This window comes from Rhamphochromis longiceps, linkage group LG3 (genome assembly GCF_057381845.1).
Source record: "Rhamphochromis longiceps isolate RC_006_pf linkage group LG3, R_longiceps_female_GT1.1, whole genome shotgun sequence".
In the NCBI taxonomy this organism is placed as follows: Eukaryota; Metazoa; Chordata; class Actinopteri; order Cichliformes; family Cichlidae; genus Rhamphochromis; species Rhamphochromis longiceps.
This window is the reverse complement of record NC_140559.1, coordinates 46,490,621-46,509,282: the sequence shown is the minus strand read 5'-3', so window position 1 is coordinate 46,509,282 and position 18,662 is coordinate 46,490,621. Positions and strand designations below refer to the sequence as shown.

The 18,662-nt window shown below is 43.1% G+C and overlaps 1 protein-coding gene across 1 annotated transcript; it reads left to right on the top strand.

The window, feature by feature from the left end:
- The first annotated feature begins 13,616 nt into the window (after positions 1-13,616).
- On the top strand, positions 13,617-17,192 carry LOC146675040 (olfactory receptor 51E1). The gene is made up of 2 exons (XM_085399912.1): positions 13,617-14,635; positions 16,657-17,192. Exons 1-2 carry the CDS (start codon positions 13,707-13,709, stop codon positions 16,799-16,801), a joined length of 1,074 nt encoding a protein of 357 aa, XP_085256038.1. The 5' UTR covers positions 13,617-13,706; the 3' UTR covers positions 16,802-17,192.
- Positions 17,193-18,662: the final 1,470 nt, after the last annotated feature.

The following is an 18,662-nucleotide window of genomic DNA, read 5'->3' as shown; positions in this document are numbered from 1 at the left end:
TCCACGTTTCACTAGAAACGGTCCGAAATAGTCCACTCCAACATACGTGAATGGTGGTTCATCAGGAGTTACTCTGTGTAGGGGCAGGTCTGCCATTTGTTGTTGTCCTGGTGGGGCATTTACGCGTCGACACACAATGCATTTAGCCACAATTTTTCTTATAGGTACTGTGACACCTGAAATCCAGTATTTTTGACGCAGTTTAGATAACATGTGGTTACGACCTCCATGACCCACCGCTTCATGGACATGTTGAAGGATTAGGTTAGAAATGTGGAAGTCCTTGGCCAGAATAACAGGATGTTTTCTCTCTTCTGGCATTGCAGTTCTACTGAGTCGTCCACCAACTCTCAACACACCTTCTTCCAGGATGGGAGTAAGTTTATAAATGTGACTGGTTCTCTTAACATTCGATCCTTTTGTTAAACAGGAGATTTCATCAGCAAACCGCTTCCTTTGACAAAAGGAGATTATAGCCATTTCAGCGCTAATCAGCTCCTCAACTTTGAGACTGCTGGTGTCCAGACAGTGTTTCTTCATTTGAAGTTCAAGATTTTGTTCAGGATCATGTTTAATCTGTAGTTTTCTTCTACTGTAATGCAGAAGCAGTTTTTTAACTCTCAGAATCCATGCTACTGCACGCTTCAGCCGAGTCCAGGATGAAAAATACTGAATGAAGTGAGAAACCGGATCCATTTCTTGTGACGTCTGAACAGCATTCACTGTTGTTTTAATTTCTGCATTGCTTGATGAGAGTTGTTTCACTTCATCAGGATTCTGAGGCCACTCCTCTTGTGGTAGTAGAAGAAATGGAGGTCCAGAGAGCCAAGTTTGTTTATTTTTCAAAAAGGATTGTACCGTTAAACCTCGAGAAGCCAAATCTGCTGGATTGTTATCCGTGTCCACATATCTCCTTTGTTGAGGATTTGAAACTTTGACAATCTCAGAAACTCTGTTGGCGACGAAAGTGCAGAACCTTGTTGTTTTATTGTTGATATATTTCAGTACAGAGGTGCTGTCAGTCCAAAATACTGAGTCCTTCAGTTCCATCTGCAGCTCCTTTTTCCACATTACATCCATTCTGCTTGCTAAGGTGGCAGCAGTTAACTCCATTCGAGGGATTGTAACTGGTTTTAAAGGAGCAACACGTGCCTTTCCCATAATGAATGCACAGTGTGCCTGGTCTCGTTCATTCTTTAGTAACAAATAAGTCACTGTTCCATAGCTGTCCTCAGATGCATCTGCGAAATGATGCAACTGAGCAGTTTTTACAGTTCCAAAACTGTTGGTTTTAAAACAACGATCAACCTTGAACTCCTCCAGCTTGTAGAGCTCTTGCATCCAAATAGTCCATTCCTGTATAACCGCATCAGGTAATGCATCATCCCATCCAATCTTTTTTCGACACAGATTTTGCAGAATCTTTTTAGCAGTTAAGATTACTGGTGCCAACATTCCTAGGGGGTCATAAACAGAGCTGACTACAGAAAGGATGCCACGTCTTGTCAAAGGTCGATCTCTTAGAGTGATTCTGAACTTGAAAACGTCAGACTCCACACACCATTGAACGCCCAAAACTCTTTCCACCGGAAGTTCATCACTGATCAAGTCTAGATCCTTTATTTTGTTTGCTCTGTTACTTTCAGGTATTACAGCCAACACATTACGACTGTTACTTATCCATTTGTTCAGTGGAAAGCCTCCTTTCAAGCATATGGCACAGAGTTCATGGTAGAGCTCGATCGCATCCTCTTCTGTGGCTGCTGAGATGAGACAATCGTTGGCGTAAAAGTTGTTCAACATTGCATCCACGGCTTGAAGGCTAAACTGTTGTTTATGATCTTCAGCACATTTCCTTAGTGCAAAATTTGCACAACTGGGAGATGAAGTTGCTCCAAGCACATGTACTGTCATCCTATATTCAACCATGGCTTGAGTGTAATCTCCGTTGGGCCACCAAAGGAATCTTAACATATCTCGATCCTCCTCTGGTATTTTAACCTGGTGAAACATGGCCTTAATGTCTGCAGCAATGACAACAGGTTCTTTACGAAATCTTGTCAGAACTCCAATTAATGTGCTGGTCAAGTCTGGACCTTGTAAGAGCTTGCTATTTAGCGACACTCCTTGATACTTGGCTCCACAGTCAAACACCACTCTAAGGGTTTTCTTCTGCGGATGCAGAACACCATGGTGCGGCAAATACCATTTCCTGCCATCCGTCCGTTCTAAGTTGTCTTCTGGTACCTTTTCTGCATAACCTTCAGAGATCATATCTGACATAAAGCTGTTATAGTCCTGCAGAAAAGTAGAGTTCTTCATAAGTCTTTTCTTCAGATTCTGAAGGCGTTGTTCAGCAACACTTTTATTATCTGGCATGCAGACCTTTAAGTCTTTCAATGGGAGTCCAATATAATAATGACCATTATGTATCTTAGCAGTATTGGAAACTTTATCCAAAAACTGTTGGTCTTCCTTAGAAGGTTCCTTCTCATCTCTGGCACACTCTGGAAAATCAGTTTTAAACTGCTGATTCCACAGCTCATCAAGTTTCACCACTGAAACTCCATTGACACTTATCTGTGGCTGATTGTGAACTTCAGTTTGAGTCTCACCCAAAGGTCCGTTCACTGTCCAGCCAAGGACAGTTTTAACAGCATACGGTCCATCTCCAACACTTCTAATGACATCCAGTGGTTCCAGAGCCTTTGGCACATTCGAGCCAATTAGCAAATCAATTTCAGAGTCAATTTCTGGCAGATGTACAGACTTCAAATATGGCCACCGGCGTATACCGTTGTGGTGAGGAATGTTTCCTTTATGGACAGGGATAGTGAACTGAGTATAAAGAATGGGAAGATCACAAAACTCATTTCCGTCTAGTCCAGCAACTTCTAAATCTGCAATAATATCCGTTTCAACAACCTTATTCTGTCCCATAGTTCTCAGCAGAATGTTGGATCTTCTTCCATGAATTTTCAGCTTATTCATCAGCTTTACTGTACAAAATGATGCAGTGCTGCCTGGGTCAAGAAATGCATAGGTGTACAATGTTACATTTCCTTTCTTGGCCTTAACTTTCACAGGCACGATTGAAAGTTTGAATTCATCTTTACCGGCCCCAGTAAGAGCACTGGTCTGAATAGAGACTATGGCACGATTTTGAGTTTGTTCCTTTGATTCTTGTTCTTTACTCATTGTCTTTTGATAGATGTGTAACATTTGAGGATGCTTTAAACCACACGTCTTGCACCTGAGGCGCTTTTTGCAGTCTCTACTAATGTGACCTTTAGAAAGACATCCGAAACAGACTCCATTCTCTTTTAGAAAAGTGATTTTGTCTTTTTGCGTTTTTCTTTCCAGCTCTTGACAATTTTCTAAGGTATGTTCACCTTTGCAAAGCAAGCAACTCCTCATTTGTGTTATTCTTTCCTTTTCCTTAACTTTGTTATTTTCTTTTTCAGATGCCATCACAGAGGTAGCAAAAGAACTTTCTTTGAATCTTGTGTGAGTTTGAGACTTAAGTTTTCTTGTGTCTCTATTTGTCGTGCAGATATCCTTGATGTCCCCAAACACTGGGTCAGATGCGATCTTAACTTGTTTTTCTAAAAACTCCACAAGATCCTTAAATGTAGCTTGTCGATTACACTTCTCATGGAAATCACAGACTGCAGTTCTCCACTTATCTCTTTGCCTGTAGGGAAGTTTCTTTGTTATAGCTAACATGTTGGCAGGCATGTCAAGCTCCTGCATATAACTGAGATCTTCCATAGCATTGCAACAGCCTCTTAGGAATATTGTGTAAGCTTGAAGAGCTTTCATGTCCTCTGTTTTTATTGAAGACCAAGCAAGTGCTTTGCTCATGTAAGCCGTGGCAAGTTTATGTTCATTCCCAAAATGCTGCCGTAATAAACACTTCGCCTTTCTGAATCCTGCTTCTGAAGTCATGTGTAGGCAACTTCTTACAAGTTCTCTTGGTTGACCCTTTGTGTGTTGTTCCAAATAATAAAGACAATCTCCAGGGTTTTTATTTCTGCTTTCAATGTTGTGTTCAAACGATTTAATAAAAGTCTGGTACAGAAGTGGATCTCCATCAAAAACTGGGATCTCCTTTTTAGGCAATGAAGAAAGACTATGTTGTTGGATTAATAAAGCAGTGAGTTCGTTCTGCTTACTCATGACAGATAAGATGTTACAGTCTTCTTCATGACTAGAAATTTGAGAAGGTACATGTTTATTTTCATGTGAATTTCTAATGTTTGACTGATATGTCAAGGGATCTTCAGAAAGAGTCTGAGGTTGTATTGGAACTCTGCCTGTGGTTAAGAGAGATTGTGAGTCTGCAACATTATGCTCCCTAAAGATATGCACATGTTGCCTTTCATGTACAGGAGTATCCGGACTAGTATTCAACACTTGAGTTACCTTCTGTCCCTTTTCAAAATATGACTCCATACCATCTGATATTTTTGATAGTTTACTTTTAATACTGGATCCTTTTGAGCCTTTCAGTACTTTCATTTTTGCAACCGTGGCAGCTATATTTGTTTCCAGCTCCAGTTGCTCCCGCTGTCTCCTTAACTGTGCTTCATGTTCCTCCAAGGCATGTTTATCCTTAAGCACTTTTTGCCTTACCATCAGAGCAGCTGCTTCAGCTTCAGCCATTATTCGTGCTGATGTTGTACTTGATGCTCTGGAGTTTGAGCTTGAAGAACTGATTTTACTCTTTTTGCTTCCTACGTTTGAAACACTGTCACCTGGCTGTATTTCATCTTGTATGTCAGAATTTGTTTTAACCTGCTTTGGGGATGTTAAGATGTTATGTTTATCATTTGTGGAAGAAACCGTCTCCTTTGATAAAACCGTCTCAGCAGAAACGGGCACATCCAAAGTAACAGCAGTAGGCACTTTCTCAGCTTCATTGTCTTTTTCCATAAAAGGTCTTCCAGCTTCAAGAAGCCACTGTTTCACATCTTCAACAAAATCATCATTACATTTTGTTATGCGTCCAAACCAGTCAATATGAGCATCTTGGTCATCTTTAGGAATCAATAAAATGAATGCATCATGAACAGTTTTGGCATTTTTATACAAATCATTCAGTTTTTCCAAGTTAAGCAGCACAGCTTTTGCATTGTCATCCTTGTTCATCAATTCTTTAATATCACGAGTTAACCCTTTAATCTTGTTAACATGAGCTTTTCGCTCTTTCTGCAAAGTTTCCATTTTAAAAGCAAGCGCTTTAGCCGTCAGTTTTGCAGATCTTTTTTCTTCCAGTTCATGTTCGGCTTCTTTTATTTCACTCATCGTCACTTTTTCACATGCATCAAAACAACATTATATTCCACAGCTTCAAAGATAGATCACAGCCAATACTTTTCTTCCGTGTAAACCATTGCGCAGCAGCGTCACAGGCTGTCAAAACCAGAGCAGCGTCCTCCAGCTTGCCAAATCAAGCACACGCACGCACACAACGCAGATCAAACCAATGTCCCCAATGGACAAGCGATGACACTTACAAACTGTGTTCAAAACATCCAATAATACACAGAGTGAATCCGCGTGTCCTACCGCTTCTGAAGTGTCTGTTGCGCTGCGTTCCACCATGCCAGTGTGACGGTGCCGTTTCCAATTACTCATTTGAGAACTGCGTCCACTCATCTGACAGCTCCGTGACTCCAAAACGTATATCCAAAAATCCTCTTCATTGTTTTGATGCGTGCAATAAAAGACAAGGTTTTCTGTTGACTAAATGTTGCGACTTTCATCCGTAGATAAAGCCGCGGCCGGCTGAGTTGGTTGTGTCCCTGTGACGCGCCTCTAATAATCCATAATGAGTCGTACTTGTACTTTGCGCATTTATTTTAAGAACAAAACAAAAACAAACATTTGCGCTTTCAATCAATTTACAAATAGCGCATGGATTAACTGGTGTGCCAAAAAATGACGGTCAACAGAAAAGTTTGCCCACAAACCACTCACCCAACACACCTGCTGCGAACACCGACCTCAGGTAAATAGACTGTGACCACACCCTCATACCATCACCTGAGACGCAGGTAAAGCTATACACCTGTGCCACCAAAACAAAAAGGAAAAACATAAACATTGACTTTGGCTCTTACAGCACCCGTGTAAGACAGTCGACATGATGAGATGAAGCCAGTGTGCTTGGAGCCCAGCAGTAGGTGGCAGCCTGCTGTCACACACCTCGTTGCAGTGCTTACATGACAAACTGCACAATTTCAGACACGAGGAAACTTTGTAGGGGAGACCGGGGATAGTTGTAACATTTTTGACATTTCTGTCTGTAAATTGGAGCTCTTTTAAGGTAGTGGGTTCAAAATGTAATGCAAAGTATTTACATGTCTCTGCTATTAAATAGTGCAGCTATTTTCTCTGCAGCACAATTACCCATTGCATGGTATGGTCTCAAACACAAAGAGTGAAATGTTACAATTAACCCCATAGTCTGGGTTAGTTGTAACATATCCTGGGGTGAAATGTAACACAATGAAATAAGGGTACTGACAAAACATTAACATGTAATCTTTGTTTATTCAACACATGAATGCACTTAGAGCCATGTATGTAGCTGTGTGTGTGTGTGTGTGTGTGTGTGTGTGTGTGTGTGTGTGTGTGTGTGTGTGTGTGTGTGTGTGTGTGTGTGTGTGTGTGTGTGTGACAGAATGCAGAAATCTAGCTTTTGAACATATTCCAACCCCCCAAAAAAGACAAATTATGGAATTTTCTGCAACTGAATATTTCATTAATTTTGGTTGGTCTTCCTTGAGTTTGGCCTCATTGGCTCAGTGGGCATTATAACCTACAGCTCTTGCACCAATTTTGAACATAACAATGAAGCTGAAAAAATGTAGTTGTTCACCAGCATCGCAATTCCATTACTTTTTATCATGGCTTACCTTGGTGTGGTTTGCAAAGTGCTTCAGAAAGATGAGGAAATCTGTTTCTTGCCCCCATCCTGATTTATTTCCACTACCAATACTTCCTACTGGTCCATCTCTGACACAGTGGTCTGCATAATGTATGTGTGGGAACACAAACAGTGGAGGAATTGTGTTGCCAATGGCATTAACCGCATATACAAATGCGACCAGTGAACCTCTCTCTGCTGATGTCGTTGCCCCAACTTGTTTAATATAAGTTAAAGTAATAGTGTGTGTTGCATCTTCAAAAAATAAAAATACAATAACTGAGCCTTACACCGGGGTATCGTTGCACTGGTTTACTGAACCTTACTTTCAGGGCATGTACAGAACATGAGCATCCATTTTCTACTGCCTCCTACAGGACACACTCTTCTTCCACTTCCTTACACATTAATGTAACACAGAACTAATACTGCCTCTCCTGGCATTACCATTGTAACAACACATTCATTCTGTTTCTTTCAGAAGATTAACAGGAACTTAGGATGTAGGTATCTATGAATAATAACTATTATGTATACTCATATTTATATAACCACTTATTTCTTGCGATACCACATCTCCTCCCCCCTTAAGTCAACAACTCCCTTGACTTACAAAATAACTGTTTATCTAAAGAATGCTTAACAAACAATCAACATGTAATTAAGGTAACCATACAACCATACAACTGTACATAGGTTTCCATGTTTCTCTTTTTTTTTTTTCTAACTAGGAAGGTACGTCCTTCCTGTGAGATCAGAGCGCATTGTTGCTCTATTTCTGGAAGATCTCACACTACCTAACAAAGTCCTTTAAAGTCTCTGGTGGACGTCTCTCTCTCTGGGAACGTCGCAACACGGGTGTCCCTGAGGAGTCTCCGGGAGCTGGAGTCTCCGGAGCATAAGGCAACTCCATTGCCGGAGGTTGTGGCGATGTGTCCAACTCTGATGGCAAGCAGCACTCAGGCACTGATTCTTTGTCAAGCAATGGCTCCACCTCCCTGTCTGGTGTACTGGGAACAGTGTCAGCCACTCTTGCTCTCACCTGATCCACATGCCGCTTCACAGTTTGACCTGATCCAATGGTAACAATGTAAGACACTGGACCCGATGCTCTCACAATGACTGCGGGAATCCACTTCGGGCCATAGGAGTAGTTTCTGATGAAGACCTTGTCTCCTGGTGTGAAACTTCTCAGTCTTTTCTTGGTGTCATGATTTTCTTTCTGTTTCGATTGTTTGTGCTGCACTTTTGTTTTCACATCAGGCATGAGCAAGTCCAAAACTGATCTGAGTCTCCGTGACATCATCAACTCTGCAGGTGATAAACCAGTAGTGGCATGCGGTGTGATGCGATAACTGAACAGAAATCGGGACAGTCTGGTTTGCAAGGTATCACCTTTGACTTTCTTCATCCCCTCCTTAAAGGTCTGGACCGCCCTCTCAGCCAGCCCATTTGAAGAAGGGTGGAAAGGTGCTGATCTTACATGGTCAATTCCATTCTGCTTCATGAATGACTCAAATTCAGCACTTGTGAAGCATGTTCCGTTGTCTGAAACTAACATTTTAGGTAGTCCAAACACACTGAAACTCTGGCGCAGTTTCTCTATAGTTACCTGTGATGTAGAGGATTTCACAGGGTAAATGTCCATCCACTTGGAATGAGCATCCACAATGATTAGAAACATCTCCCCGAGGAAAGGCCCTGCATAGTCCACATGGATTCTGGACCATGGTGACTCCGGCCACTCCCAAGGGTGTAATGGTGCAGTAGGTGGTGACTTGGAGTGTTTCTGACACTCCTCACATGCCTGCACTTCTCTTTCAATGTTCTCATCCATCCCTGGCCACCATACATACGACCTTGCCAAGCCTTTCATCTTCGACATGCCTGTATGAGTCTGGTGCAGGAGTTTCAATATTTTGTCTCGGCCTTTGGTGGGAATAATTACTCGGGCTCCCCAGAGCACGCAACCATCCCTCACACTCAGTTCCAGCTTTCTCTGTCGATACGGCTTTAAACAGGTGTCGGTCTCAGTTGGCCAGGCTTTTAAGGTGTACTCGTGGACTTGCGACAACAAGACATCCTTAGCTGTCCATCGTTTGATCTGTGCAGTGTCCACTAATGTGTCATCCAGTACATCCATCATCAAAACCTGCTCAGCCATCTCTCGCTCAGGTGCTGAGTCTGGTACCGGCAACCGGCTGAGCGCATCCGCGTTTTCATGATGTTTTCCTGGCTTGTACCTGATGTTGTACTCGTAAGCACTCAATGTCACGGCCCATCTTTGTACTCTTGGTGAGCCCATCTGAGGTATAGGCTTCTTTTCATTGAACAGTGAGATTAGGGGTTTATGATCTGTGTAAATCGTGAAAACTCAGCCATACAAGTATTTGTGAAATTTCTTGATGCCAAATATCACAGCTAGACCTTCTTTGTCAAGCTGAGAATACTTTTTCTCAGCAGGAGAGAGTGTGCGTGACATGAACCCCAAAGGTCTCTCGCTTCCATCCTCCATCTTATGTGACAATACGGCGCCTACGCCATATGGGGATGCATCACATGAGAGAACCAACTCACGGTCAGCAGAATAATGAACTAACACCTCTGCTGAGTTCAACAGGTTCTTAGATTTCTGGAATGCTTCCTCTTGTCTCTTTTGCCATGTCCACCGTACCTCGTGTCTCAAAAGTTCATGTAAGGGTGCCAACCGGGTTGCCAGGTTTGGAAGGAATTTGTTGTAGTAATTTAGCAAACCTAAGTATGCTTTCAGTTCAGTGACATTTGTGGGGGTAGGTGCGTCCATGATTGCTTTAACTTTCTTTTCCACTGGGTGGAGCCCCTGGGCGTCCACTATGTGCCCCAAGTACTCCACTTTCTCTTGCATGAAGGCACACTTGCACCTCTTTAACCTCAACCCAGCTTCCTCCAACCGGGTCAACACCTCATCCAGGTTCTGTAGATGGCTTACTTCATCCACTCCAGTCACTAAGATGTCATCTAAATACACTGCTACATGAGGTATCCCCTTCAAAAGACTTTCCATGGTCCTCTGGAATATTGCTGGAGCAGAGGCCACTCCAAAAGGCAATCTGTTATACGTGAACAGCCCCCGCGATGTGTTTACTGTCACGTACTTTTTCGATTCGTCATCCAAGAGGATTTGCTGGTAAGCGTGGCTCATGTCTAATTTTGAGAACTGCTTACCCCCGGACAGTGTGGCAAACAAGTCCTCCATTCTTGGTATGGGGTACTGCTCCAGTGAAGCCACGGTATTTACAGTAAGCTTGTAATCCCCACACAGTCTTATTGTCCCTGTGGGCTTCAGGAGTGGCACTACTGGTGCCGCCCATTCAGCATATTTCACTGGCGAGATGATGCCTTCTTTCAACAGTCGGTCTATTTCCTCGTCGACTTTTGCTCGCATAGCAAAGGGGACAGAACGCGGACGGAAGAAGCGTGGGGTGGCATCACTTTTCACATGAATAGCAGCTTTCATTCCTTTCAGGGTGCCCAACTCCTCTTTGAACACATTTTCATGTTTACTTAACACTTGCTGAAGTGTTTTCTCTGTTGTTTTGACTTGGTGCAGCTTTCTGTTGTTAGGACTGTTTTTCACTTCACCCCAGTCCAATTTAATTTCCTCGAGCCAAGCTCGACCTAGCAAGCTGGGGCCGTCGCCTTCGACCACCACCAGGGGCAGATGTTTTTTCTGCTGCTTGTATTTGACGCTGACTCGTGTTGCACCAATCACCTTAACAGGATCCCCTGTATAAGTTTCGAGCTTGATTTTGATGGGCTGCAGGCTGGGGGGCTTGCTGTCTTTCCCTGTTTCTCTGAATGTTGCTTCGTTCATGACTGTTAGGCAACATCCAGTGTCTATTTCAAAGTTCACCTTTTTTCCATCAATTTGCATATCCACAGTGTAGGGGTCTACTCTTCTTAAGTGTACCGCACTGCCACGCCCTAACTTGAACAGTTTTCTTTTGTGCCCTTGACTGCACTTGACACAGTTCAACATAAAAGAGTCATCTTCAGAGCTATCAGTTTTGTTGTTATCTGCTTTCTCGCCCACATTGTGAGTACTGTAGTGTGAACTCTGCTTTTTTTCTTTCTTTACATATGTCGATCCATACTTTTTCTGGTTCAGTTTAGTCTTGCTTTTACAAGCTCTAGCTATGTGTCCCATTTTACCACAAGCATGACATTTTTCTTGTTTGTACTTACAGTCTGCTGCTGTGTGCTTGGTTCCTTTGCAACGATAACACTCTTTATTTTCTGCTTTAAAGGTACGACTCTCCTGTTGTCCTCTAGCGAGACTGAAACATTTTGCTGACGCCCCTGAGGTCTGCAGATCCTGTGCATTTTTATTTGCAGTCTCCATGGCTACTGCAATTGACAGAGCCTTGTCAAAAGTGAGATCTATTTCTGACAAGAGACGTCTCTGAATTCGGACATCCTTAATTCCGCAGACGATCCTATCTCTCAACATCTGTTGTAACGTGTTGCCATAGTTACAATCCTGTGCCAGGCGACGCAGCTCCGCTACATATTCCATGACGGTTTCATTCGGCTTGCGGGAGCGAGAGTCGAACTTATACCTTTGCACAATTTCACTGGGCTTCGGATCGAAGTGATTTTTCATCAGAAGCACCAGCTCTTGGAAGGTTTTGTCTTTGGGCTTGGCCGGGCTGAGAAGGTTTCGCATCAAGCTGTACGTCGCTGCTCCGACGACACTTATTAATATCGCTCTTTGTTTCTCTGCATCGTCGATCCCGTTAGCTGCGAAAAACTGCTCGAGTATTTCCGTGTACTCATCCCAAGTCTGATTCTTTGGATCGAACGCTACTAGCGTACCAATTGTAGCCATTTCCGCTTCGAGGTCACTGCCTTCTATTTCCAGCCGAAAACTTTTGCATTCTTTGAAAAGCTAGCCAAACCTGTAGCCGACTCCATCACTTTATTTTCTTCTCTTTTCTTTCAGTCCGATCGCCCAAACTCCTTCCCCCTAAACGTCCTCGTCGCCAAAAAGATGTTGCATCTTCAAAAAATAAAAATACAATAACTGAGCCTTACACCGGGGTATCGTTGCACTGGTTTACTGAACCTTACTTTCAGGGCATGTACAGAACATGAGCATCCATTTTCTACTGCCTCCTACAGGACACACTCTTCTTCCACTTCCTTACACATTAATGTAACACAGAACTAATACTGCCTCTCCTGGCATTACCATTGTAACAACACATTCATTCTGTTTCTTTCAGAAGATTAACAGGAACTTAGGATGTAGGTATCTATGAATAATAACTATTATGTATACTCATATTTATATAACCACTTATTTCTTGCGATACCACAGTGTGGTAAGTTGCAACATCTGCATTATTGTTACAACTAACCCAGACTGTTGCTGTTACAACTAACCCAGACTCCTATAGCCATGAACTAGCTAACATTACAGCCAACGGCTAAAACATTAGCACTAAAGACCTACACAGAATATATCCCCATAGACATACAAATAACATAATTTAAGTTTGATGAGTTTAACTGCAAAGCAGATAATGCTATTACAAATTGAAATAAAGTAGAAAAACTTACTTTTTGGCATACAAATTACTTTTCTTTCGTGTTAAATTGTCTGTGTTTGACAAAATGTGCTGATTTTTCACATGTAATAGCAGAACTGAATTGGGCATGCACAGGATGAGTCACATCATTTGAAACTTAGCCCTGATTGGAGAAATTGGAAGTGTTACAACTGACCCACGTTACAACTATCCCCGGTCTCCCCTACGTGAAAGCAACTGTGTAACTCGCGTGTTAATTTTAATAATAATAATAGTAATTAATATTAATATTATATTTAATAATAATATCAAAATGTTTCAAAATCTTTTTTTAAAGTAATTTTGCAGATCCGTTTTAAACCTGAATTCTTCTGTCGTTTCAAAAGACAAAGAGGACTAATAGAATTTAACTTAATCACTGGTAATTAATACTGCGTGTGGTGTAAATGTGCAGCAATTGTGTTAGATTTGAACTTCTCCCAAAGGCCACGTGCAAACTGCGGGGGTGTTAAGAGTGGATGTCGAGGTTTGGCTGGGATTGGAGTTAGAAAGGAGGCCGGTGTGAGGATGGTTGATAAAGCCTGTTGTAAGAGCCAAAGTCAATGTTTATGTTTTTCCTTTTTGTTTTGGTGGCACAGGTGTATAGCTTTACCTGCGTCTCAGGTGATGGTATGTGGGTGTGGTCACAGTCTATTTACCTGATGTCGGTGTTCGCAGCAGGTGTTGGGTGAGTGGTTTTTGGGCAAACTTTTCTGTTGACCGTCATTTTTTGGCACACCAGTTAATCCATGCGCTATTTGTAAATTGATTGAAAGCGCAAATGTTTGTTTTTGTTTTGTTCTTAAAATAAATGTGCAAAGTACAAGTACGACCCATTATGGATTATTGGAGGCGCGTCACAGGGACACAACCAACTCAGCCGGCCGCGGCTTTATTTACAGATGAAAGTCGCAACACCTATAGAGAATTTATTGTTTACCAAAAGACCTCATACAGACACGTGACACAAGTAGGCCTGCCTATGACAGAGAGAGAGAGAGAGAGAGAGAGAGAGAGGGAGAGAGAGAGAGCGGGTGTCTGGGTCTGCAGTGACAGAGCAGCAGACAGAGAGGAACATGCGGCGGACAAACTGTCTTCCCCATCAGCTCCACCGCTGCCTCCGTCATTATCTTGTAAATCCACCCAAACCCCGATGAAGAATAATGTCACGGAACAACACCACGGAGGTCAGCGACTACACCTGCGTACGCTTTTACGTGTCCACGGTTTCTTTCTCCGTGCTGCTTTTCTTCAACCTCATCATCAACTGGACTATCTTGCGCGAGGAGCGGCTCCGGCGTCACGCCCGCTTCGTGCTCATTTTCCACCTGCTGGTGTCCGCGCTGGTTCACCTGGGCATGAGCAGTGTGTTCTACTACCAGATCCACCTGGACACGCGGCTGTCCCGCTCTGCGTGCATGGCAATGATTACCATTTTGATCAGCAGCGCGTCCAACATCCTCCTGACGCTCACCGCGATGGCTCTGGACCGCTTCTGCGCCGTGTGCCACCCGATGCGCTACAGCTCTGTGTGCAATAAGGGCCACTGGCCCTGGCTCCTTGGAGTGTTTACCTGGATGGTGGCGCTGGTGATCCCCCTCAGTTTGCTTTTTAAAGACAGTGGTGCGCCTGATCGGGGCGAGTGCGGCCGGGAGCAACTGAAGAAAGGCGAACTACAGAAGGTGCTCTTTATAGGGCTGTGCACGCTGATCATTCTCTACAGCTACGTGAGGATACTCATGGAGGGACGGCGGCTCGGGGTCCTCAATCGCAGAAATCGGGCAGGATGCAGAACGATCGCCCTTCACGGTTCCCAGCTCGCTGTCTACCTGCTCCCCAACTTTGTGAACTTCGTGCTTTCAATTCTCTACAAGCGGGCGTTTATTCAGCGGGAGACCAAGGAGCTGTCCGCCGTTGTCATTTTTGCTTTCTTCAGTCTGGCCCAGTGCGTTGCGCCAGTTGTTTACGGTTTGCGTAAAGAGGAACTTCTGGAGCAGTTGAGTCGCAGGTTCCCCTGCTGTTCCCGATATCTGAAGAGTGTCCTGGGCTGGACTGTGCGTGCTAACTGGTCTCATGTGCCCTACAGAACGAGGTATGTCCGGGCTCATCCATTCATTAAATGTATTTACAACCCCTTAATGGTCAAAATTGCAATATTCCATCAGTTTCTACTTTTCTGTCTGCGTCTATAGATGATATACAGACAAGTGGCTAATTAAAGGGGAAAAGACCATCATAAAAACGGCTTCTAAAAAAGTTCTAAAAAATAATAATAATAACCCCTCATTTAATTTAAGTGTTTTGATAAAAGCGATAGAAAGAAATGTCCTTTAGGACAGACATAGAATAATGTTCAATAATGTGTGTTGTTTTCAAGTGACCCTCTCCACAGAGTGGACAGGTGCATGGATCCACTCATTCAGTTCAGGGTCGTTATCCCAGCTGCCGCAGGTCTAGATGCAGGGTTCACAGAGAGACATACTAACCGTGCACGCCCACAGTCACACTACAGCACGTTAAGCTAACATGGTAGGAATACCCAGAGAGAGCCCACGCAGCCACCGAGATAACATGCAAACTCCACACGGAACCTCCTGAACGCAGAACCGCCTGCAAAACCTCCACAATAGTCCAACAAAGTAATTAGACTTTTAGTCTAATGTCTAACTCTTGTGATCACTGCACCATTCCCTGGGTCACAGTGCACCACTGAACTTTCAAACGTGCCTTCATCTTTTAAGGTCGATGCTCTACAGTCCTGCTTTAATATCCCGATCATTGCGTCAGGCAGTGTGATCTTCTGACATTCAGTGATAAGGGTCACCACAAAATTACCAAAGGTGTGCTCAGTATTTTTCAAAGTCAGCTTCATCTAAAAGCAGGACCACAGATGTTAGATATTAATTGCTTAAAGATGTTGTGCAACAAGCAGTTGCATGACTCATGTTACTTCACCCTCCCTCTTTCTTAACCGTTTAACCACAGTGGGTGACTCGAGCCTATTGCTGCTGTCGCTGGCCCATCACAGGGTTGACACGGACACAGTAGGGCACAGTTCTAACCTGTAGGGCTAAATTAGAACCAACGGATAACCTAACGTGCACGTCTTTGGACTATGGATGGAGCACTCAGAAACCACATAGGCCACTGGGACAACATGCCAAGTGCACACACAAAGCCATTCTGGAGGCTAAAAACCCAGAACCTTGTTGCTGTGAGGCATCATCACACAAGTTCCTCCACTGGTTTAGTCTGATCTTTACCTTTAATTAGTCACACAGCTATCTAATCCGCTAATCAGACTGTGATCTAGTTATAATATTTACAGCAGTAAAGGTACACTGGCAAATGGGTAAAGATTACTATTGCAGTCGCACAATTCACCTTCACTGAGCTCACAGCTTCTCAGTGTGAACAAATGGCGTTTGGACGGCTTTGAGCTCAGTTTACCAATCAATGAATGTAGAAATCCTTAACATGGAGCAACTAAGTAGAAAGGGGAAAAACATAAAGACAAAAACTTGTTGTTGTCAGATTTTATGTGACAATAGTTTGATTTGAAAGTAGATGTCCAGAAGACGAGGGGGGCAATCCCGTCACAGCTCATCCCAGAATATACTTTACATTGTTTTTGCCTTTTAGTCAATAAATAGGACGCTGACTGTAAAATCCAGTAAACCGAGACAGGATTTCACTGAGTTTGTTTACGGCAGGAGTGTTTGCGTGATTCACCCTATCGTCTGGTAATGTCCATGCACTGCAGTTCTCTGTAAAACTGAGTGTGCCATGTATGTAAAACAATGCAAATTAATGTTCACATATTAGAAACAGTCAAAAAGGGAACTTTCTGTAGACGGGTGACTAATTTTGAGATAAACGTGTAAAACAAAGCTCATTTGCTTCAGGTTCTCCATCACTACAACTGCTATTACTACACCGTGACTCAATGAGGGATCGCTGTGGACAGTTGGTGTGTGATTTCAAGATGAAAGTGCGGCTTCGTGAATATTAATGACTTTCCTTTTCAGTGATTTGGAAATGCCAGCCACCACGACGCCTCAGAAAGGAGGCAAATGAGCTTATTTGTTCTCTTTGCTCTTTTTTGCCCTTCAGGGAGAGAACGATGACGGCTCAGACCATCATTTCCCTGGAAGTCTCGCAAGTCCCTGAAGTCCCGCAAGAGGAAACTCAGCCGGTAGCAGTCAGGAGTTTCTCACATGACCAGAGCTCATGTCAAGGCAACGCGGAGGACGCCTGAAGGGAAAAAGCCGGTCTTCATTGGGATTTTATTTGTAACAGGAACATGTTCTCAGCTAGGAAGGGCCCTTTACGCCATCACATCAGTCCGTGAGGCTTCATCCTGATATGGGAATGTTACAGTCATGCAGCAGCAGCAAGATGGAACATCAGCATGTTTATACTTGGGTCTATTTTTGACCTTTTCTGCCTTTTCCTGGTGAACTGCATGCTGATTAACAGCAGAGCTGCGCAGTGGTCGGAGGGACCGTTCCCTGTCCTGGCTGGTCCCGACTTAAGCTCCCTGACCTCCAGGCTGATGGAGACATTTGGGATCTTAATGACTGGAATACGCGAGTTTCTTAAATATGTGGTCTGATGAATGTTGTTTATATATTATTAATATTGTTGACATTAAAAAAAGAAATGTGAGTTAAATGGTGTTGATGTGCTAATTCCAGCACTGTGAGGCCATAGACACTGCGCAATGATAATGCAAGCAATCATAGCCCATAAACGAGAAACATGACACAGACACTGTCTGTCTGTGGAAGGGCAGACGTGTGGCCGTGGATTTAGTTCACTGGTTTGCGTAGGTGACTCACAGGCCACAATGTCTTTCACTGGGGCCCGGTTTCAAATCTGCCTTTGACCATTTCCTGTTTGTTGGTCGTCCAATATCCTGCCTACTCTAAACACAATGCTACCAAAATATACATGTTATTAGTGTGCAAGCTAGTCTACATGTGGAAAAGACTTACCTCAGAGAATTCACACAAAGTTATTCACTATTAGAGTCTGTGTCATATCTAACTGAGCGCGTGTAATAATTAGTCTGCCGGTTACATGAACACATACCAGGTACACTAACTACGGCTGACAAGGAGGCGGACAGCTTTGCCTATAAACGTGATTAAATACAGAGCTAAATAACAAAAATACAACTTCGGGTTTCAGCATTAAAAATGTGCTTTTAACATAAGACACAGACTATATTTGATCTCAGACCGATTTCCATTTAAGGAGCCAGTTCATCCCCTCACTCACACGGGTTTTTGTTTTTACACACCTGTTTAAACTCGTGCACTGACCAGCACGGCTGTTACACACAAGGTCACACATGAGTGAAATCTGCAAACAATGATCACCTGACCTCTGACCGTATTGGTACAAGTGCGAGCTGGGTTATAATTTATCTGTTGTCCAAGTATAAATATCACTTAGTTTTAAAAACATTGTCACCAGGTTAGATAATGTGGGTTGTTTTGAGCGTTTGACATAACGCCGCTGCTTGTTACTCCGCACAGCAAACCAGAGCTTTCTTACAGCCTAACATTATAAGATGCCATTAAATGATTGACAGGAAATCGTTTGTTAAAAAAGATGCTAAAAATCCATTTCTCTGCACATAGTGAGGACCTAAAGCCACGTTCCCCTGCTCTGAATGAGGTGATGATGATGGTGGATGATGAGCCAAACACAACAGGGTGGGTAGGGGGGTTCACGCATGTCCATATATTGATTTAAAAACTGAGAAAGCTACAGGCCTCGGTCAAAAAAGCTGCAGTGATGAGATGCTAAACCACTTTACACTTGATTCTTCTGTTATTGGAGAAATATGACCAGTAAGTAAGCTTTAAAAAAAAGCTGGTGGTTTGAGCCCCCATTTCCTGAGCTAACCACATCTCGTAACACCTCTAAGAGTGACGTAATTCTCCTTACACTCATTGGTTAATGCTCGACACCAGTGCATTATTATTTTAGAAGATTCGATTTTTAAAGTGAGACTGGTGTTTTTTGCTTGTTTGTTTTTTTAAAAACACCAAATCGAATTTTGTTTTGATCTTGGTTCGAATGTTTCCGCATAAAAAAAAAGGAAATCA

What these genes read in the sequence shown, in the direction of transcription:
- LOC146675040 (XM_085399912.1), top strand. Translation starts at nt 13,707, where the DNA reads ATGTCACGGAACAACACCACGGAGGTCAGCGACTACACCTGCGTACGC. An exon ending in CATGTGCCCTACAGAACGAG is followed by an intron (nt 14,636 to 16,656) that starts GTATGTCCGGGC and finishes TTTGCCCTTCAG; the next exon opens with GGAGAGAACGATGACGGCTC.